The sequence below is a fragment of the Neovison vison genome, chromosome 1, assembly GCF_020171115.1.
Source record: "Neovison vison isolate M4711 chromosome 1, ASM_NN_V1, whole genome shotgun sequence".
Lineage (NCBI taxonomy): Eukaryota > Metazoa > Chordata > Mammalia > Carnivora > Mustelidae > Neogale > Neogale vison.
The window spans coordinates 71,516,943-71,540,176 of NC_058091.1; the positions used below are offsets into that span (position 1 = coordinate 71,516,943).

The 23,234-nt window shown below is 37.7% G+C and overlaps 1 protein-coding gene and 1 non-coding gene across 3 annotated transcripts in view; one reads left to right on the forward strand and one right to left on the reverse strand.

The window, feature by feature from the left end:
• Positions 1–23,234, reverse strand: part of LAMA2 (laminin subunit alpha 2) — a 491,254-nt gene that overhangs the window by 118,703 nt on the left and 349,317 nt on the right. For both annotated transcript variants that reach the window (XM_044249160.1, XM_044249149.1), the window contains exons 34-36: positions 19,011–19,122; positions 7,551–7,713; positions 5,873–6,083 (exon numbers count right to left, since the gene is read on the reverse strand). In XM_044249160.1, the coding sequence (XP_044105095.1) occupies positions 5,873–6,083; positions 7,551–7,713; positions 19,011–19,122 (486 nt within the window). The remainder of the gene's footprint in view (positions 1–5,872; positions 6,084–7,550; positions 7,714–19,010; positions 19,123–23,234) is intronic.
• On the forward strand, positions 16,960–17,097 carry LOC122898300. Its single transcript, XR_006382969.1, has one exon. It is a non-coding gene; the product is annotated as a small nucleolar RNA SNORA8 (small nucleolar RNA).

Genomic DNA, 23,234 nt, shown 5'->3' on the forward strand with positions numbered 1-23,234 from the left:
ACTAACTATGCAGTAGAGGTTTGGGCCCTGGTTTAGCTAATGATAAAGCTGGGTCTTGGTGTATCAAAGCACGGTCTCTCCTCTTATGGAAATCACTTGTCTTATTTGCGCTGGGACAACACTGATTTCATACCTTCTTTTCCTGTCTCTTCACCAACCACCTCAATGGGCTATGAGCACACACATCTGGGTTTGACTTGTGACCCTCGTGTGGCAGTTCCTTTCCCCATGAGCTCTCCCCCAGTCCTCTGTCTTGTTTCTTCCTCCACACTCTGTTCCTGGTCACTTCTCTGACCACCTCTCTAAAATAGCAGTCATCCTCATCCCAATTATTTTCTACATGCCGCAGCACAGTGATTACAAACTAGATGCCTGCACTAGCCTGCCTGAGACCGCATCCCAGCTCTACCCATCCACGAGCTATGCAAAACTTCGGCGAGTTATTTAGTCTGTCCTTTCTCCAATGTGGCCCATTGACCAGCAGGAGCAGCAACACCTGGAAGGGTATTAGAAATACACAATCTGTCTTTTCAAGAACTACCAACTCAGAATCTACATTTTAACAAGAACTTTAGGTGATCAGAGCACAATCTGAGAAGAACAGGCTTAGAACACTGCCTAGCATACAGTAAGCACAATACAATTGCTAACTTATACTTTATTTTGTTCTTTGTCTTAGCCCTCATTAATCTGAATTCTATTCTACAGGGTGGCCACAAACTATAGAAACATAGATAATATTATTTTATTTTTTCTGTGAATTGAACCATCTTGATTGCTTCTTCTGGGAGTTGCTGAAAGCACTGTTACTTGACGAAAATCAGGGACACCAATTCATCATAAGATGCATGTACAGGATAGGAACCAGTGGAAATGCACAGCCTGTTGAACTGTACATAACCGAAGAATCATAACATACTGAATACACCATGCTAGATCACTGAACATATCACTTAGTATATATAGTAATCCATGCTCCAGACTTTACGTGCATATTATATACTCATTGGTCTAGTGACTCTCTCCCTCACTATAATATAAATGCCATAAAGACAGTCTATGTGTATCACTGTACCTTCAGGACCTAGAAAAGTTTCCTCCATAAACATTTCTGAATGAATAAATGAAATTAGAGTCCATTGCTGGGACTTCCTCCACTGGTGACACTTGGATCATTCAGCTAGGCCCACCCCTGGTTAACTCAGAGAAAGTCTCCCTATACTGTTCTTATTCATGGACAACACAGGTAGGTAGGGTACTCCTGGTGTTGCTGTTTACAAGTCATATCTTATTCCAAGGGTTTAACATTCTTTCCCCTAACTATCAATTTTAACCCCTAGCTTTTATATGAACTGATTTAAAGTCATGCTATATTCTGACACTTGATAATCTTTTCAACTTGACTTGTTTGTATTCATGAATCAAGCTAATTTAAAATGTTGTACCAATCGGAGGGAGAGAATATTTCCACATATAAGTTAGGTGAAGAGCTAATTTCAATTCAATTCATTCTGATTTCAATTAAGTAGTGAATGAGAATCTTCCTAAAAGCTCTATTTGAGTCACTTTAGGGAACCAACTGTTATGCAGAGGTAAAAACGTGTTCTTTATCATCCTAAAGCAGAAATGATAATCCAGAGACTAGGGAGATTTCAGAGGTGGCTAATTTTCAAATTAGACACTAATGGAATCTAGCTCCGAACTATTTGGAGCTCCCAAATATTAATGAAAGTATTGATGCAACTTTTTTTTTTCCTTTATGGCACTTTATTCACTGGAAAAAAAATCTGTTCTGTCTTTGTGCCAGACACTATTCTTGGCCCCGAGGGTACAGTGGGCAGGAAAGAAGTGTTCCTCATGGCTTGCCTGGAGGAGGGAGTAAATGAATGAGTAAATTAATATACTAATATTTTAAAAATAATTCGGAGTGCCACAAATGTAAATAAAGAGAGGGAATGGATAGAGATTGATTTAAGATAAGAAATACCTAAGGTAGGAAGCTTCAAGGAACAAAAAGGGAGCCCATGAATAAAGGGAATTCTTCTCCCAAAGTATGCTATAAGCATAACTATTAAGTTTTTCCACTTAAGATCAAAGTTGATTATATTTCTATTTTTAACTTCTAATCAGATCTTAATTCATTCCAGAGCTCTGTAAATAGAAAACCTTTCTGGGTGTGGTAGAAGGATTAAGAATACCCAAAAGTTTATTTCCCTGCCTATCTAGCAACTAACTATTTTTTCTGAATCCTTCCTTTGGCAACCTTCTGATGATCGATTTGGGGACTGACTCTTGAGCATATGTTACCTCACAAAACTGAATAGCTCATAATCTCAGGGTCCACCAGGTGCACAGTCCCCTCTACTCTCTCTGCATCTCTGGAATTTCCCCTCCAAGCCCGTGCCCCTCTGGAAGGCTGCATTCAAAGTCTTCTACAATCCAAATGCTATTTCCAGAGTCATCTCCTGCCACACACTTCTGGAGCTGAGCAATGAATTCTACGGCTCTCTTTGACATTTTGTAGGATGACCTTGCGCTTCCAGACTTCTGCATTTGGGCTCATGTGACTCCAACACTTCTCTTAGACACTGCTACGACGCCATCATTTTTGTGACTCTTTTGCAGATGCTCCTAGCCCATATTAATCACAGTATTATGTACTGTGAAAGGTTCAACTGCTTGAATTGTAAAGTATATGAGGCCAGGAATCATTCCTAGTTAATGTCAAACATCATGGTTACCAACAGCACCTTGCTGTGATAGGTATGACAGATATTTAATATTACTACTGCTTACTTTCCTAACCCTATACTGCACTATTTCCTAACACAAAACTAATTCTCCAGTTTATATAAACCACTCACACATTTTCCAAAATGTAACTAATCCATGACCCCAGTATTTCAATTGTTAATGATAGTTTTCAGGATAAGACTCAAATACCTTAACTTGATCTCAGAATGCACTTGGTCTTTCATGACTCAAGTTCTGGACCTTGTCTGTCTTCTCTGGCGCTCTATCCCTGATTTGTTCCCATGCAGTCTTCATTCTAGTCCTATCAATAAACTGAATTCCCCCCAAATGTCTTGTGTTTTCTTTCCCCACCCCCCATGTCTTTACAAATGGTTTTCCATGTTTTTGAAATGTTCTTCTTTTTTCTACTTTAACTAAGTAGTGCTTTTCCTTCAAGACTCAGCACATTTATCATGTTATCTGTGAAGCTCTCCTTAACCCACAGGTGATTTAGTTTCCCTTTTTTTGCTTACCTCTATGATAATTACTGTAGCGTATAAACAGTGACTTACTTATGTGTACCTCTCACTAAATACAAATCACCTGAAGCCATCAGAGATGGCGACTTATTCTTTATATCACTGGCTCTCAAACTTAAGGCTACATCCAAATGTCTGGAGGGATTTTTAAAACACAAGTTGCTGTGCTCCACTCCCAGTTTCTGAGTTGGTAGGTTTAGGATGGAGCTCAAGAATTTGCATTTTTAACAAGTTTCTAGCTGATGTTCACCTTACCGTTCTAAGGACCACACCATAAGGACCAGTCTTTGATATAATCAATTTTTGTGTTTGGCACATTTCTTGAACTTGTAGGGGCTTAATAAGCCTTTTTAATTTAAAAAAAAAAAAAAGCTTATTTCCTTAAAATAAAAAAATAACTTTTGAGCTGGGCCTTAACTATAGCACCTTCTTTATGAACACAGGCACAAATACACTGTACAAAATACACTGTAACCATTGTTTGACTGAATAATAAGCTGTATCAGTCACTCTCAAACCAATATGCACAACGGATTAACCTATGGAGAGTTTTAGAATATGAACCCTGGACTACAGCCCAGACTAACCAAAAGACACATTCTGTAGGAGCTCAGGGAACCTGCCTTTGAACACACTTTTCAGGTGATTCTCAGCTAGCTGGTCTACCAGGAAACTTGGTAAGCAACCTAATCAGCCCTTGCAATCTTAAGTAAGCTGTGTCTTACTCATGGTCATTTAGTCAGTTTTTCTATTTACTCCAGTAAGTTTTTAACAAGCCTTTAGTTAAGCATGACACACAAAATGAAAATACAGAAAGAACTGCTTAGAATCCATTGCAACACTGACTACATAAGCTCCAGGCATCTCTAGGGGCGCCCAAGAATGATGGCTCCTGGTTTTAAACATCACTAAAAGGAAGGAGTAGCTGAAAGGACCATTTACTGAGCCACTATAATTCTTCTTGAAATACTTCCCAAATGCTTATTATGCTTTCCACACAGGTAATTTTAATTTCTTAAACTGTTGCCATAAAATGGAGAGGTGCACCTCTGGGTAAGTTACACCACTGGTGTGTCACTGAGCAGGATGAATCATGCCGGTGCTGGGGACATGACAGTAGCCCAGCATCCTGCCTTACAAGATAGTACTTTTTCTTTAATATTTCCAGCATGTCAGTCAACTCCAAATTGGGTAAGATTAGGTACTTCAGTCAAGAAAAAAGTGAACCTCCTCAATCTTCCATCAGAATGACAAGGATAAATCCCAGAAGAGGGACTAGGGAAAAACATTTTAAAAAGTTAACTCATCAGGGTGCCTGGGTGGTGCAGTCAGTTAAGCATCTGCCTTTAGCTCAGGTCATGATCTCAGGGTCCTGGGACAGAGTTCCACATCCGGCTCTCTGATCACCTGGGAGCTTGCTTCTCCCCCTCCCTCTAGCCCTCCTCCCAGCAAATAAATAAATAAAATCTTTAATCTTTTACTTTTTAATCTAAAGGAAAATGGAAAGAAATGAGGAGATGAAAAGAAATCCAGATTTGTTCTATTCAACCACCATTCAATAACATTTTTGAGCATAATAAATGCCAGAGAGTGTTCATTTATAGTTGAGGGTGAGATGATACACTAGGAGAGATAGAGGTCTGCTGCTGTTTTCAGATCTTTTGGGGTTAAACACATTGAAAACAGCCAAGGTAGGTTTGTTCCTGGAGAGAAATTGTTGCTGTTGTTTCAATACCAAATCCAGGTTGTACCGTGCTGTTGTTTCAATACCAAATCCAGGTTGTACCGTGAAATGTGCTGAATTTTCTCGGGAAAATTGCTCAATTTGCCACGTCAAGTATTAAGGACAGAAAGAAGGGAGGGAGGAAGGAAGATAAAGGAAGGGATGGAGGGAGGAAGGGAAGAAGAAGAAAAGGAAGAATCTATTTTAGTTCCAGCCTCCTCAGTTATCTAAAAAAGGCAGAAGCTGCCCATCATTTCTCGAGGAGAGAATTACTCTTGTCTGTGAGGAAAAAGAGGGAAAAATCACTGAATTGATCTGTTCATGGTGGTCCCATTTAAAATTTCATTTGCATAGAACACATTACAAAGAAAAAGAGAACCAAAATCTTCCCAAACACTGGACTCTCCATGTGCCAGATTCCATTAGGGAATACTTGACACTTTTGTGACCAATGGCAGCCAGATGTTTAAACAATGGTGTGTGGGCTACCAAATCATATGAGATCAGTACTCAGAGATACCTTGGGTGTGCTCTAGCATAATGCACTCTTTGGGTAGCTTGAAGACTGAAGCTTTGAGAATTCAGTTGCCACTCTAGAAAGTGATAAGTTGTCATTAAGATGTAGGTCCCATTATATCACACTGTCCTCAGAATCTTTAAGATTTTGTTTTCTAAATTTTATCTGATTCTATAGAAATGGTCATTGAATTTTCTTGAAAAAAAAAAAAGATCATTACCTGTTCTGCTCTTTAGAAGTTTCCTTTCAGAGTTGTTCTTGATTTGGGTAAATGTGCATCAACTTGACTAATCAGCCAGGTTCAGCCCCCAATCCTCTACCCCATCCCTACAGATTCAGGTGAGAATCCCTAAGACTCACCTCCAAAGCAGTCATGTTTTTCTGGTTGGCTGCAGATAAGCGATTAGCCTCTCTGATTTTCTCCATGGCTTCTCTCAGCAGATCCCAAGCATCATCAACTCTGTCTTTGTAGTCTGCCAATATCATTTGGAGACCCTTCTCCATTTCCTCGTTTTTCCCTCGGGACTCTCCAAATAACTTCTTCACTTTCTTCAGAAGGCCTTCGGCAGCTCTGCAAGCAACCCAGCCCAATAACAGACAATAAGCCCTTATCATTGCCTCATGGTTTATTGGTATTAAAACTGTGTTACAAAAAGATGTTAGCATTCAAAGAACAGAAAAATAAGACAGGATTTAAAGCAGATTGACTATACTAAATCAAGATGAAAATGGATACCTGAAAAGTGGTAAGACCATTTATAATTAATATTAAAGCACAAAAATACACACATTTAAAGTGTATTAGTAATATAGCATTTTAAATTTGAAAGTCATGTTTTTCTCATAATCTGACTGATAAAGTAAATTTTATGATCCACTTCACATACCCCGCCCCAAAATCCCCCAGTGTTACCACAGTGATACATTTTCTCCATTACTTTGAATATAAGGTATGAACATTGATATATTTGTTTAGAAATTGTGAACAGAACCATTCTTGATGTGCTAATACAATATCATGATGCTGATCTACTTTTCTTTTTTCTTTCAGCTGACTGATCTGGGAGTTTCCTGATTTTAACTTAATGGTTTTCCTAAAGCGAAAATATTCGGAGCCTTTAAAAAAAGACCAAACACTTGGATAACAGTAGTTCCCAAGCTAACCGGCATCACAATCCCCAACACGCTTACCAAAACAAATTGCTTGGTCCCATCCCCAAATCTCTGGATTCGTATGTCTAGGGGCACCTGGGTGGCTCAGTGGTTTAAGTGTCTGCCTTTGGTTGGGTCATGATCCCAGCAACCCAGGATAGAGACCCACATCTGGCTCCCTGCTCACAGGAAGGCTGCTTCTCCTTCTCCCTCTTCCTTCTGCTCCTCCTGCTATATGCTCACTCTCTCTCAAATAAAGACATAAAATCTTTATAAAAATAATTTATATGTGTAACAAGTTCTCAAGTGTTGCTGATACTATTCATAACATATATGTTATTTAAGTATTAATATCATCACTTTGAAGTTAGGTGACTATAAAAGTAAACAGCTATTTTTTACTGAATATATGGTCACATAATTCATCTGCATTAGTAAAATCACAATTATTATTCTCAATCTCAAATTTTCAGCCCTAAATTCAAAGTAGTAGGCATTTATTATTTGAGGACTCTTCTATTCATCATTTCCTAAAATGACAAAATGCACAAAATGGATTGCCAAATTCACAACTTTATTTATCCAGAGATATTTTCATTAAAACAACAACAACAAAAAACTATTGATGGTTTAAAAGTCCCTAACGCAAGCGATTAATAAAGCAAGTCCTAGTTATGGAAGGGATAGCACTAGAAAAGATCATTCATTTAATTGTTTAAATATAGGAAAACATGCTTTTAATCCATTTTAGAACAAGATAAATAATAACTAAGTAAAAAATAATGAAGTCTCTTCTACTCAAAAGTGTGATGAAAATTTTAGAAAACTGTTAGCAATCTGGAAAGCTCACTGTATCAAATGAAAAAATAATAAAGCATCTACTCACACTAACTCATCTTCAGCAACTTCCTTTTGTTTGTCTAGATTTTTCCTTCTCAGTTCTGCCATCATCTGATCAATCTCTTTCTGAAGCGCTTGCAAATTTCTCTCAAAGGCCTTGTCTTGAGTTCCGAGAGTTTCATTTAGTCTTACAGCTTTTTCATTTACAGCTGCAGGGGGTAAGACAAATTTTGTAAATTAGTAAACAAAAGTGCCACACGCAAAAATGGCAGCAAGCATCTGCTCTTCCCCACGATCTCCAAATGAAATGTAGTTTGCCATGGGTGTTCCTGCTGGGAACAGAGAGGTAGTTAATAACGATCCCTAACAAACAGGGAAAGGTGACATATTTGTCCAATTATATTTCCTTTGTGGGGCACAGTAATTGAAGCATGGTGTTTCTATCTCACAAGGAAAAACATGCTAATAAAGAAATGGCCCAAACCTTCTTCAAGTAAGAAGTAAACAATGAGACACAAAGCCTACCCCTTGGAAGATGAAAACACAAGGTCTGTGCTACTGCTAAGACACAAACATATTCAGTCAATTTGCAAATACCGAGCACAGACAAACCTCTCAGTGATGAGGTCTCTGAAAACAAACCTGCCCTCGCTCTTCCACACCATTCTGTGTTTCTGTTTAAAGGAATGAGGGAGGAAGCACGGGACTTGGGATGAGGGTTCTACATTAGGGCTCAAAGCTACCTTCTAGCCAGAACATTCATTGTAAGAGTCTGTGTTTATTATGCATTGAATAAAGAAAGCTTCAAACTGGGCTCTTCAGAATTTAAGGATTCTCTGGGTGCTTCAGATATTCTACAAACAATGTCTATTCTGTCAAGTACCTATTGGATAGGTTAGCATTCTGGGCAAGTTTCATTTGAAAAAAGAATCCTATTTCAAATAAAAGTCAGAAAAACTGGTGAGTTGAAGCATTTATGCAATTCTACCATTGGTTTTAGGCCAACTTCTCCAGAATTGTGCTTTATGATGCATTAACTTAACAAGGTGAAGGGAGGTGTTTTCTCAAACTCTCGTGTGCCAATCCCTTATCTCTGTAATATCACCCGTGAATGTCCTTAGAATAAGGCCCTGCATTGGCCAAGAGACATTTTTTATTATTCCATGCTATATCCTAAGATGTCATTCATGGCATAAGGAGTACTGAAAATTCACTTCTACTCTTGGAAAAACTTTTCTGATTAGCACTGGTTGGAGTTGTTCCAAGGGTAGTTATTCCAGGTTCCTTTAATAGGTGCATACTGGCTGAACAGAGCCTCCACAAAGGGTGTGACACAGTGGTTCCAAACTATGGTCCCCAAATAAGCAGCATCAGCCTCACCAGGGAACTTACGAGAATTGGAGATTCTCAGGCCCTACCTCAGACCTATTGAGCTAAAAATTCTAGGGTTAGGGTCTAGCAATCCTTGGTTTAACAAGCCTGCCAGCGGCTTCTCCTCTACACTAGAGTTTGAAAATCATGGTTTAGAAGAAGGAATTGGGTTTTGATCTTGAATTTTACCCTTCCCAAAATGCATGTTTCAAATTCTCTTTTCATGATTAAGGTATTTGGTTAGAAAGTTGCTGCCGTCAACCACTTATTCTGACAGTCATAATCCAATCTGCAGAACAATTTAAATAAGCTGTTTTAGAGAAAAAACATGGCCACTCCTAACCCTGTGGTAGAAATTTTTGCTCAGGTGCCATATTCCTAGAAGTCAGGGAGGCTAGTTTGCTCTTTGTCAACTCCTTAATAGTCCTACTTTGACACACACCAAAGAACCTTCTCAAGATTTCACCACTACAGTTGCTAAGTTATCACTTAGGCTGCATTGTGTTTCTTAAGGAACAACAGTGATGATGGACTGATTAACTAGAAAGCTCCTTGATCCAGTAGTATTTGTGAGAACTATGGCAGAATGCTAATTATTAAAATGTAAGGTTTATACTTCTTAGATTTCAGGAAAGGTGGTAGAAGTATGTTGATTTTAACTAATTGTATCATGTAACTAACCACTGACCTCATTTGCATTCATAAATCCCACTTTTCAAATTGTTAAAGGTGTAGGGGTTTTTTTATTAAGCAAATATATAAATGAGCTTTGATTAGAAATATTTTTTGAGATTTGATTGAATACAGGTCCTGGGCCTACATGTTATTTTTTTCTCTTATAAAGTGAGTATATAAAAGAACTTTGATTAGAGATATTTTTTGAAATTTGATTGAATTAGGTTCTGGGCCTGCATAATTCTAAGGGGGTAATGTGAGAGATACAGACTCACTTGTGGTCTATTCTCAAAACTAAACTTCTGCAGAGAAGAACTTGCTGGAAAAAGAATAAGAGAGAGGAAAGGAAAGGAAAAGAATAAGATGGCTATATCTTTTGAAACATAAACATCATGTTTTCAAAAATGAAAGCACTAGGTAAGCAACTAGAAGAAATTATTAAGTCACACAAAAATGATGTTAGCAAACTGATACTGCATTAAAAAAGAAAGCATCATTTTAGTAGGAGAGATGTGATTTCTCCCTTTTATATTAATTTGGAAATTCTCTGAATATTTTTAAACTGAAGATGAACATGTCAGTCTTTTAGATTCAAAGGTATACACTATCAGCTCAGTACATGTTCATCAGAATTGAAAATAATTATGACATTAATATAGCTCTGAAATTTACTTATTTCTACTTTATTTCAGAGAAAATTTTAAGTAGTTTTGAAATATCTTTAAAAACAAGATAAAATTAACATAAAAGGAAATGAAGTAAAGATAAAAAATAATGTAAATCCAAAGACATATTAATAGTATCTCAGTAACCAAAGCATAGAAGAGAATTTAAAAGGGACACTTAAGACATATACAGTATCTGTAACATACAAATACATTAATCCATCAGAAGAAACAAAGTTGTTTTTCATGCTGAACCAAAAAAATATCCTCTGATGGATAAATTCATCATGAATGACAAATACTACTATGACCTGAGAAACAGGAAAGAAGATGTCTAGCATTTATTAAGCCCTAGTATATACCTTAGTACATATGATAATGTTATGAGTTGTTTTTATGTATACATACGTGTGTGTGTATGCGTGTGTGTGTTCACTCATTAATTCTAGTAGTTCATGGAACAAAATATAGAGTATTTGTGATCTAATCTGGAGTTATACCAAAGTAGATTTTCAAAATTATAGGGAGATTAGAATGCCTTAGATTAATAGACTTTGATAACCTATGAAGAGATCATTACTTATAATGGAAGATAGAGGGAGTAAGGTATCCCATCTATTTAAAAATAAAACTAGATTAATGCCAGGAAAACACATTCATTTTTCCCACAGCAATTTATTGTCACTAATAAAACCTAAAAGTACTGATACTATCCCCAATTAGTATAGTTCTAAGAGAAAAAAAATGGGTGTGGTTATGTTGTATAACCCACTCATGGCTTTTGGGGAGTTTTCTTTTAGAAAAATCTCCTGAACTGCCAAGACTTGTAATACATATAAACATCTCAGTCAGGGTTTCATTTGCCTCTGGCATGTTCAGATTTAAACATTCAGGAAATTTTAACAGTTGGATTAGTTTTGCTAAAGTTCTTTTATAAAGGGCTATGCATATCATGTGTGTTACCATTTACCTCAGTAGCTGCCGGAAGAAGGGAACAATGTCCACATTTCTCCCTGGTACAGGAGCACAGCTATCCCACATGGACTTCCATATAAATTAGGAAAAAGTTGTCCTGTCTGGACAGACACAACCAGGCTGCCTGACAGATGCATAATTTAGAGAAGGGAGACACCTTTGATGATACCTAACCCTTTTCTCTGATGGATGGACTGTGGGTGGTGAGTAAAACCTGGATGAAATCCCATCTCCACATGCCCTTCCTGGTGCCTTTGTGCAGTGCACAGACTGGATAGTGGGTACATGGCAGAGTGAACCAATGAGCAGTGCTGACGCTAGAGTCTATGGAAAACATGGCCCAGCATTTATCCTTAAGCATGGATACTTTTTAAAAAAATTTTTTTATAAACATACAATGTATTTTTATCCCTAGGGGTACAGGTCTGTGAATTGCCAGGTTTACACACTTCACAGCACTCACCATAGCACATACCCTCCCCAATGTCCATAACCCCACCTCCTTCCCCCTCCCCCCAGAAACCCTCAGTTTGTTTTGTGAGATTAAGGGTCACTTATGGTTTGTCTCCCTCCCAATCCCATCTTGTTTCATTTATTCTTCTCCTACCTCTCCAAACCCGCCACATTGCATCTCCACTTCCTCATATCAGGGAGATCATATGATAGTTGTCTTTCTCTGATTGACTTATTTCACTAAGCATAATACCCTCTAGTTCCATCCACGTTGTTGCAAATGGCAAGATTTTATCTCTTTTGATGGCTACATAGTATTCCATTGTGTATATATACCACATCTTCTTTATCCATTCATCTGTTGATGGACATCTAGGTTCTTTCCATAGTTTGGCTATTGTGGACATTGCTGCTATAAACATTTGGGTGCACGTGTTCCTTCAGATCACTACATTTGTATCTTTAGGGTAAATACCCAGTAGTGCAATTGCTGGGTCATAGGGTAGTTCTATTTTCAACTTTTTGAGGAACCTCCATGCTGTTTTCCAGAGTGGTTGCACCAGCTTGCATTCCCACCAACAGTGTAGAAGGGTTACCCTTTCTCCTCATCCTCCCCAGCACCTGTCATTTCCTGACTTGTTAATTTTAGCCATTCTGATGGGTGTGAGGTGTTATCACATTGTGGTTTTGATTTGCATTTCTCTGATGCCAAGTGATGTGGAGCACTTTTTCATGTGTCTGTTGGCCACGTGGATGTCTTCTTTGCAGAAATGTCTGTTCATGTCCTCTGCCCATTTCTTGATTGGATTATTTGTTCTTTGGGTATTGAGTTTGACAGGTTCTTTATAGATTTTGGATACCAGCCCTTTATCTGATATGCCATTTGCAAATATCTTCTCCCATTCTGTCAGTTGTCTTTTGGTTTCGTTAAGTGTTTCCTTTGCTGTGCAAAAGCTTTTTATCTTGATGAAATCCCAATAGTTCATTTTTGCCCTTGCTTCCCTTGCCTTTGGTGATGTTCCCAGGAAGAAGTTGCTGCGGCTGAGGCCAAAGGTTGCTGCCTGTGTTCTCCTCAAGGATTTTGATGGATTCCTTTTTCACATTGAGGTCCTTCATCCACTTTGAGTCTATTTTCATGTGTGGTGTAAAGAAATGGTCCAATTTCATTTTTCTGCATGTGGCTGTCCAATTTTCCCAACACCATTTGTTGAACAGACTGTCTTTTTTTCCATTGGATATTCTTTCCTGCTTTGTTGAAGATTAGTGGACCATAGAGTTGAGGGTCTATTTCTGGGCTCTCTATTCTGTTCCATTGATCTATGTGTCTGTTTTTGTGCCAGTACCATACTGTCTTGATGATGACAGCTTTGTAATAGAGTCTGAGGTCCAGAATTGTGATGCCACCAACTTGGGCTTTTTTTCAATATTCCTTTGGCTATTTGAGGTCTTTTCTGGTTCCATATAAATTTTAGGATTATTTGTTCCATTTCTTTGAAAAAAATGGATAGGATTTTGATGGGGATTGCATTAAATGTGTAGATTGCTTTAGGCAGTGTAGACATTTTCACAATATTTATTCTTCCAATCCAGGAGCATGGAACAATTTTACATTTCCTTGTGTCTTCCTCAATTTCTTTCATGAGTACTTTATAGTTTTCTGAGTATAGATTCTTTGCCTCTTTGGTTAGGTTTATTCCTAGTTATCTTATGGTTTTGGGTGCAACTGTAAATGGGATTGACTCCTTAATTTCTCTTTCTTCTGTCTTTCTGTTGGTGTAGAGAAATGCAACTGATTTCTGTGCATTGATTTTATATCCTGACACTTTACTGAATTCCTGTACAAGTTCTAGCAGTTTTGGAGTGGAGCCTTTTGGGTTTTCCACATATAATATCATATCATCTGCAAAAAGTGATAGTTTGACTTCTTCTTTGCTGATTTGGATGCCTTTAATTTCTTTTTGTTGTCTGATTGCTGAGGCTGATTGCTAGGACTTCTAGTACTATGTTGAATAGCAGTGGTGATAAAGGACATCCCTGCCATGTTCCTGAACTTAGTGGAAAAGCTTTTCAGTTTTTCTCCATTGAGAATGATATTTGCTGTGGGTTTTTCATAGATGGCTTTGATGATATTGAGGTATGTGCCCTCTATCCTTACACTTTGAAGAGTTTTGATCAGGAAGGGATGCTGTACTTTGTCAAATGCTTTTTCAGCATCTATGGAGAGTATCATAGGGTTCTTGTTCTTTCTTTTATTAATATGTTGTATCACATTGATTGATTCGCGGAAGTTGAACCAACCTTGCAGCCCTGGAATAAATCCCACTTGGTCGTGGTGAATAATCCTTTTAATTTATTGTTGAATCATATTGGCTAGTATTTTGGTGAGAATTTTCGCATCTGTGTTTATCAAGGATATTGGTCTGTAATTCTCTTTTGATGGGATCCTTGTCTGGTTTTGGGATCAAGGTGATGCTGGCCTCATAAAATGAGTTTGGAAGTTTTCCTTCCATTTCTATTTTTTGGAACAGTTTCAGGAGAATAGGTATCAATTCTTCTTTAAAAGTTTGGTAGAATTCCCCTGGGAAACCGTCTGGCCCTGGGCTTTTGTTTGTTTGCAGATTTTTATGACTGTTTCAATCTCCTTACTGGTTACAGGTCTGTTCAGGTTTTCTGTTTCTTCCTGGTTCAGTTGTGGTAGTTTATATGTTTCCAGGAATGCATCCAATTCTTCCAGATTGTCAAATTTGTTGCCATAGAGTTGTTCATAATATGTTCTTATAATTGTTTGTATTTCTTTGGTGTTGGTTGTGATCTCTCCTCTTTCATTCATGATTTTATTTATTTGGGTTCTTTCTCTTTGCTTTTTGATAAGTCTGGCCAGGGGTTTATCAATCTTATTAATTCTTTCAAAGAACCAGCTCCTAGTTTCGTTGATTTGTTCTATTGTTTTTTTGGTTTCTATTTAATTGGTTTCTGCTCTGATCTTTATGATTTCTCTTCTCCTGCTGGGCTTAGGGTTTCTTTGTTGTTCTTTCTCTAGCTCCTTTAGGTGTAGGGTTAGGTTGTGTATTTGAGACCTTTCTTGTTTCTTGAGAAAGGCTTGTACCGCTATATATTTTCCTCTCAGGGCTGCCTTTGCTGTGTCCCACAGATTTTGAACAGTTGTGTTTTCATTATCATTTATTTCCATGAATTTTTTCAATTCTTCCTTAATTTCTTGGTTGACCCATTCATTCTTTAGAAGGATGCTGTTTAGTCTCAATGTATTTGGGTTCTTTCCAAATTTCCTCTTGTGATTGAGTTCTAGCTTCAGAGCATTGTGGTCTGAAAATATGTAGGGAATGATCCCAATCTTTTGATACCGGTTGAGACCTGATTTGTGACCCAGGATGTGATCTATTCTGGAGAATGTTCCATGTACACTAGAGAAGAATGTGTATTATGTTGCTTTGGGATAAAATGTTCTGAATATATCTGTGATGTCCATCTGGTCCAGTGTGTCATTTAAAGCCTTTATTTCCTATTTGCTTGGATGATCTGTCCATTTCAGTGAGGGGAGTGTTAAAGTCCCCTACTATTATTGTATTATTGTTGATGTGTTTCTTTGATTTTGTTATTAATTGGTTTATATAGTTGGCTGCTCCCACGTTAGGGGCATAGATTTTTAAAACTGTTAGATCTTCTTGTTAGACAGATCCTTTGAGTATGATATAGTGTCCTTCCTAATCTCTTCTTATAGTCTTTGGCTTAAAGTCTAAAAAAAAAAAAAAAGTCTAATTGATATGATATAAGGATTGCCACCCCAGCCTTCTTCTGAGCCTGGCTAGAACCTTGAGAATCGTCATTCTGAACTCTAGATGTGACATATTACCAATGTCTGTATTGATTAGGTCCCTAGCCTTCGGTACTGCCTCTTGTTCTTTGTTTTGTGGTGAGTTTTTCTGCCTTGTCATTTTGTCCAGATAAGAATATATGAAGGAGCCAGTAAAATACTAAAATGGTGGCAAAGTCCCTAGGAAAATGCGCTTTAGCCAAATCAGGAGAGACCCCAAATCATGGGGTGGACAAAGGGGATAAAAAGAAGTTCAGAAAAAAAAAAATAAATAAAAAATAAAGCAAATTTAAAAAAATATAAAAAAGAAAAAAATAAGTATTTATTAGATTGGTGACTAGAACAGGGTCACCCATTTAGTTTTGGGAGAATTTTGGTCTCTTAGAAGAAACTACCTCCCAAAATTTTAACGAATGAAAAATATATATGAGGGTAAACACAATGAAGGGATGGAATATGCCTATAAAGATGAAAAAAATTTTTTTTAATTTCTAAAAAAAAAGGAGTTGATAAAGTAAGTTGGTTGGTAGAATAAAGATAAAGAAAGTGGAGAGATTTTGCTCAGGCTGGAGACTAGAATAAGCCTGGAGCTAGATTTAGGGCAGATTTTGATCTATTAGAAGAAGTTGTACTCCAAATTTTTTAGAAGATAAAACCTTATGTGTATACAAAAAATAAAGTTAGATACAATAAAGGATAAAATATAACTATAATAATGAAGGTTCAAAAAGATTATTATTTTTTTAATGAAAGGTATTGTTAAGATAATCTAGCTAAAAAATGTTAAAAGAAGAAAGGGTAAAAGTTAAAAAAAATTTAGAGGAAGAAAAAAATTAAATTAACTGCAAGACTAAGGAATCATGGGGAGAAAGCCATGAACTCCATGCTTTGCTTTCTCCTCCTCGGGATTCTGCTGTTCTCCTTGGTACGTGAACTTGGTCTTGGCTGGATTTCTTGTTGATCTTCTGGGGGAGGGGCCTGTTGTAGTGATTCTCAAGTGTATTTGCCCCAGGCAGAACTGCACCGCCCTTACCAGGGGCTGGGCTAAGTTATCTGCTCGGGTTTGCTTCCGGTTGTTTTTCTTCCCTGAACGCTTTCTGTAACGTCCAGAGGACGGGAATGAAAATGGCGGCCTCCCAATCTCTGGCCTAGAGGACCCGAGAGCTTGGGGTCCCACTCCTCAGTGTGCTCTCAGAGACAAGCGCTCAATCACTCCCATGTAACTGGCCTCTGGCCGCGCTCGAAGCTCACCCAGCCTGTGACCAGTTCAAGGTAACCCCGAGTTGAGAGCTCACTCCTCAGCTCTGTCTCTGCAGCTGCTTTCCGGATCTAATACCTGTAAGCTCTGTGACACTCAGACACCCCCAATCTTTCTGTGATCCCATGGGACCTGGGGCCATGCTGACCCCACGTGGGCTTCACCCCAATTTAGCCTCTGGAGCGATGTCCCTCAATGGAGCAGACTTTTAAAAGTCCTGACTTTTCACACTGCATGGTATCTGCCCTCAGCAGCTCATTCCTGCTGGGTGTTCAAAGGACAATGCAATAGAAACTCAGTATCTGGCATCGTTGGTTTTCTTGGCTTCGTGCATGTTAAACCTGGTATTTTTATTGAAACAGTATTCTTAACGATTTTTCATACTGCTCAGCTTGAGATAATTTTCAAGAGGAAGTAATGCTTCTCCTTTTCTAGGGTGTTTGAAATTGAGAACCAGGCAGATCCACACTCAGACCCTAAACAGGGCCCTGAAGTAAAGACATTGGATCCCAAAGATTACAGGTGGAGAGTTCTTAAAGTATGTCCATATTCAAATGGAGATACAAGAAACCCAGCTGAAAGAACTCTGGAGTGACAGTGACAACCGTGGATTGATTAAGTTCTTTTTAAAAGGGCTGTTTTGAAGATTATGATTCTAACTTTGGAGGAACTATGGTGATTAGCAGTGACTGGCAGTGGAAGGAATCACATGTAAAAACTCCTTAAATAAAAATTTATTGGCTTTCAATTAAAAAAAAAAAAAAAGTCCTGACTTTGTGCTCCGTTGCTCCGTGGCTTGCCGGAAGCTGGCCCCTCCCCCGCGGTCTATCTTCCGTTGCTTTGGATTCACTTCTCTGCTGGTCCTACCTTTCAGAAAGTGGTCGATTTTCTGTTTCTAGAATTGTTGCTGTTCTTCTCTTCGGTCTCCTGTTGAATTTGTAGATGTTCGCAATGGATTGATAAACTATCTAGTTGATCTCCGGCTACCTGATGTCATCTCAGCCTGCTACTTCTCCGCCATCTTGACTCCTCCAAGCATGGATATTTGATTGAAATAATTTCAAAATAAGTTTCCAGGATTGGCTATAAGTACTGAGGCTATAAATATTGAGTGCTTGAGATTGAGGTAGAAGGAAAAGGGAAATTACTTGGGTTTTGACCACTGCCTTCACGGATCCAGGCAGAAATTGTTTTACCCGTAATGGGATTTTTTTCTGTGAGGGCTGTGTGGAGAACATTTCAAGTCACATTAATGGGAAATAAAACTGGGGAAAGCACAAAAAACTCCATATAGCAGAGGATAAACCATAATGAGTTAATTAAGAATTTTGTAGTAGGTGTAACTTCTGTTTCAGATCCTGATATGTTTCGCCTCAGATTAAAACTCTGTTGCTTCCTGCAGTGGGGCATCTTTAGGAGTTTCTCTCTCTTCCTGGCTAGTGATCCCTAAGAATTACCTGTCAGGATCTGCCTTGAAGGTTATCTCACATCATGATTTATTTGGTTATATTTCCAAGCAAAATATCTAAAACACGTAACACTATAGAGTAATCAAAATGTTTTAAAAAGAAAAAGCCCAAAGTATTTTTCCTACTTTTTAAACCTGCATGTTTGTTTACTGTTTAATAATAGAAACTTTATGATTTAGAGTTTTTTTAAAATATCTTCTTTAAGAGTTCTTAATCTGGGGTTTAGCCCCCAAATGGCTTCTACTTTGATCCTCCATCACATCGGTAGATGTCAAGCACTAATTCCTTTAGAATTATGGACTAAATGCAGTGAAGCTTCTGGTAATATAGCAAGTCCAGACTCTAAGCAACAGATTTTCACTGAAACCAAGTATTTTAAAAGCCATTTTGAAAAACTAAAGGGCTGCTTTAATATACTGAGTAAAAGGATAAAATTAGCTTTTTAAAAAATTAATCTTTCCAGTAGTTTTGAATACAAACAATAGCAAAGCATAAGTTTATTGATTATCTATTCATAATAGCCATTGCTCAAAAATTAAGGCATTCCCAAGGGACCACATTCAATTCACCAAGACCCTGGCCTCATAATGACTAACTCACTGCCTGTTGTCCCTTATTTAACACTGTAGATTGTAGATGCTCCGCAGATCATGACCTTGACAATCCCAACCAAAGTATTTTTCAAAACCTGACCCTACCCTCAGATTGAGAAATGGCATTTCTTACTAGGGAAATTCCAGTCCTGTGTAATCCCTTTTTCTATTTTTCTGGTGGGAGACATAATGATTAAATTAAAGGATTCTAATACCTTCCGCATCCTGGGCAAGCTCCTTAATGAATTCTCCTAAGGAGTCTGCTCGCTTGTTGGTCCTCTCAGCATCCTGTCCAGTTTGCTCGCCATCTGCTGTCACTTTGGTAGCCTAATGATCCAAATTCAAGAAAAGCATAATTAATTGAGATGATGAAGCTACAGCGAGATAAGCTCCCACTAGCTACATTTTCCTTCAAATATAACTCTGAGCCAAAGGCAATCGATGAATTATTGATCAGATATACTGGAAATGACACCCCGTGCTCAAGTATACAATTAAACTTTATTACTTCTTCCATTAAATGGAAATCAGAGAGCTGTACTGGGTCTTTTTAGAACCCTTGCTCTATGCAATGACACAGAAGAAGCGATAAAACACAATTATTTTTGAAGTATCTTTGAGGTAGAGTTGCCAAAAGTCTTTAATGGATTTTTTAGCCTCCACATGTTGCAGTTTTGTCCATATTTTATTTACTGAAAAAGTGTGGAGCGTAGCAATGATCTCTGGAGGAGGCCCAGGCAGTCTGTCTCAATAAGCTTGATCCTATAGATGCAGTCTAGATCAATACGTTAATTAAAGAAACAAAGAGGAGAAATGCTTAGCTGCTAAGTAGTAAATGCTTATTTTATAACACTCTAAAGATGCCAGGAAAACATTAAAGAAGAATAAAGGCTAACTCTTCCCATACATCATCACCAGAAAAGACGGCTGTTAATCACAGTACCACACATCATGGTCAACAAAGTGAAACAACTCCACAAATAGCTTCACCTCCCGAAGAATGTACCCACGCATTTGCACCTTCCTTCACATTGAAGATGCCACATAACACAAAGGAATCCATTTAACGTGTTTATAGTTAAGATATGCTATATTTAGTTAAATAAAAGGGGCATGTGTAACATTCAGTTTCTTAAAAGATACAAGGTTTAGAGCACCTTGAAGTAGGTGTACAGTTTCTCTCTCGATGCATGTGCATATGCTAATAGACTTTTTTTTTTTTAACTAAAAAGATAAAGATAATCTAACTATAGATAATGGATCAAAGAATTACAAACTGCCTTAAAATAATTTGAGAAAGTTCCAAATTGGCAGAGTATTAATTCTCTCTAATCCCATACATAGTGTTTGCCTTCTAGACATGCCCAGAGATTCTAAATTTTTTCTTACACGTAAGTGGATTTTAGATAGAAATTAAAATAGAACTATATGTCTGGCCAACACAGAACATCGTAAGAGATGCTATAGAAATTATATTGCCTTTTTTGATTTCCCAGGGGGCAGTAAGAGGTTTAATTCCTGACCACTTTCAAGATTTTACATGAAAGGTAGACTATAAAGGCCAACCATCATCAACTAGTTTCTCAACCTGTGAGTGTTACCATCACAAATAAAAAGATGAAAGGGTAAGATCCATGGCAAGTTTTAAAAATCTCCTGGGTGGCTCGGTTGGTTGGACAGCTGCCTTCAGCTCAGGTCATGATCCCCGAGTTCCGGGATCAAGTCCCGCATCAGGCTCCCAGCTCCATGGGGAGTCTGCTTCTCCCTCTGACCTTCACCTCGCTCATGCTCTTTCTCACTGTCTCTCTCTCCAATAAATAAATAAAATCTTTAAAAAAAAAAAAAACTCTCTTAATAGTCTGCAGTAAATATCCGAAATTATTTGGAGGGTGCTAACCAATTGGTCAAGTAACTTTTTATGTATACATTCCACATGCATATACACATACCTACAACTTTTTAAATGTTATTTGAAAATTACCAAAGTCAGCTGCTTAAGATATTGGCCTTCTAAGCTATTATAGATGTTTATCTAGACTGAACTGACTGTACTCTACAAGATCACTCCTATTTTCACATATCACAGACTATACTAAGGGATTTGATCTACATTATGGTCACTTTTATTATCTTAAATTATTAACGTATTACCAGTACTGTAGTGCCACACATGGTGTGCATTATAATTTAACTTAAAATGTATTCCTTGCTTTATCAATATCTTATACTACTAAAAGATCATAACTTACATATTCACATGAGAAAGGCTACAAATTCTGATGCATAGCCAAAAGCATTTATTTTTTAAAAATAAATGTATATTGAGGCACTGCCTCTTTTATTTTTTTTATTATTATTTTTTTCAATTTATTTATTTTCAGAAAAACATTATTCATTATTTTTTCACCACACACAGTGCTCCATGCAAGCCGGAGGCACTGCCTCTTTTAAATTCTGGATGATCATGAACTGGTCATGCCTTTAATTCTTCTTCCTTAATTAATTTATACAACAATATATGAGTCATCATTAATAAACTTGGTACTGATTATAGGAACACTGCAATAGTAAGATGTCAAGAATTCTAAATGATCCATGGTAAGAAACAAGTTAGAAGAGTTATCACGAAGACACTACGCAATCAACCTCCCCCGCTTCTGTTTAGTATGTAAAAATATGCTAAACTCTTCCTTTCTTAGGCTGGGATCCTGCTGTCTTTACCTGGAATCAACTTCCCCTCTGTCCTTTCAATGGCTGGTTCCTTTGTCTTCTGTCATCTTTCAGCTTCAGTGTCCCTTCTAGCTGTGGTCATTTCTAGGGCCTAGCCAGGATTCCAGACTTTCCACAGAACATTTTCGTCATAGCGCCATGCATTTTAGAGTTACTTAGGACTCCCTTATTTATCGGTAACCTCCCTCACAAAGGGTAATCTGTAGGAGAGCAGGAACTTCATCTGCTTTGCTCATCACTTTATATCCAGCTCCTAGTGTCCTAGTGTGATGCCTGAGAGAAAATATTCAATGAATGTTCCATAAGTGATTAAGCAATTACCTAATGAATCTTGCTAATCTTATTACCATTCTCTCTCTCTTTTTAAGATTTTATTTATTTATCTGCCAGAGAAAGAGAGTGAGAGAGTATAAGCAGGGAAGCAGCAGGCAGAGTAGAAGCAGGCTCCCCGGTGAGCAAGGAGCCTGAGGTGGGACAGAATCCAGGATCCTGGGATCCTAACCTGAGCTGAAAAGGAGACACTTAACCAACTGAGCCACCCAGGTGTCCCTTATTACCATTCCTATTGCCTGCCTTTCTATGAACACTCCCTGTTTATAATGTTGTTCCTTAACTCCTCTCCAATTAACCAAAATTAATCCAGCCTTCAAGAGTCAGTTCCAACTCAACCTTCTCAGTGAAGCCATCCTTGATTATTTTGGCTTATGCTTTATTATATTTTTTCCCTTTTCTTTCTTTCCTATTAAAATTTTTCTTTTAATATGCCATGGGATATCGTGATTATATATCTTTCAAAGAACTTTCCCAGCTGCATCTTCCAATTCTTCCAAAGACTTCACTTTCTTTCCAATGCAATAAAAGATTCTGTATTATACTTCTGCCTTCCTTCTCTTTTTGAAAGTAGTATCATCCTGATGACATCAATGGTCATACATTTTTATCTAATGAGGAAAAATATTTATAAACATCAGAAACCCAAGGGAAGGAGAGTTAATGCTGCATTTCTCTGTTGGCCCCAAAGTGCTAAATCTCACAAAGGGATACTTCCAAAGCAAACACGCAATGATTTTAAAACTTTCACTGCATCACAACAATGAAGCAAACAGTAATTAAACACCTACCAATTTTTTCCCTCAAAACAAACTAAAAAACAAAAAAAAACCCACAAAAATGTAAACAGGAAGATATCTCTATTTTTGCAGTTCCTCCAATCATGTTAGAAGGGTCTCAAAGTCAGTGATCAGATAGCAGTATTCATTTTAAGATGTCCCCCTTTTCTCCCCCACGCCCCAGGCATTTAACTTGAAAGAATAGGCTTTCTTACATGTTAATTTTATACATATTTGAAGCAGCAGGAACTATCAATAATTTGGCATTTCTGTTTATAGTAGCTCCAATAGTTTTTTTTTAATTTCACAAAGCTATTTTCCAGTGTTGCTCCAAAATAGAGATTGTAGATTTTAGGTAGCAAAGTTTTTTTTTTTTTTAAGATTTATTTGAGAGAGAGAGAGAGAGAGAGAGAGAGAACATGAGCAGGGGAAGAGAACCTCAAGCAGACTCCCTGCCCACTGGAGAGCCAGATGCAGAGCTTGATTTCACAACCCACAAGATCATGAACTCAGCTGAGACCGAGAGTCTGACACTTACTGAGCAACCCAGGCACCCAACATAACATTCTGAAATCAATGTTTAGTCAAAGAAATGTGAAG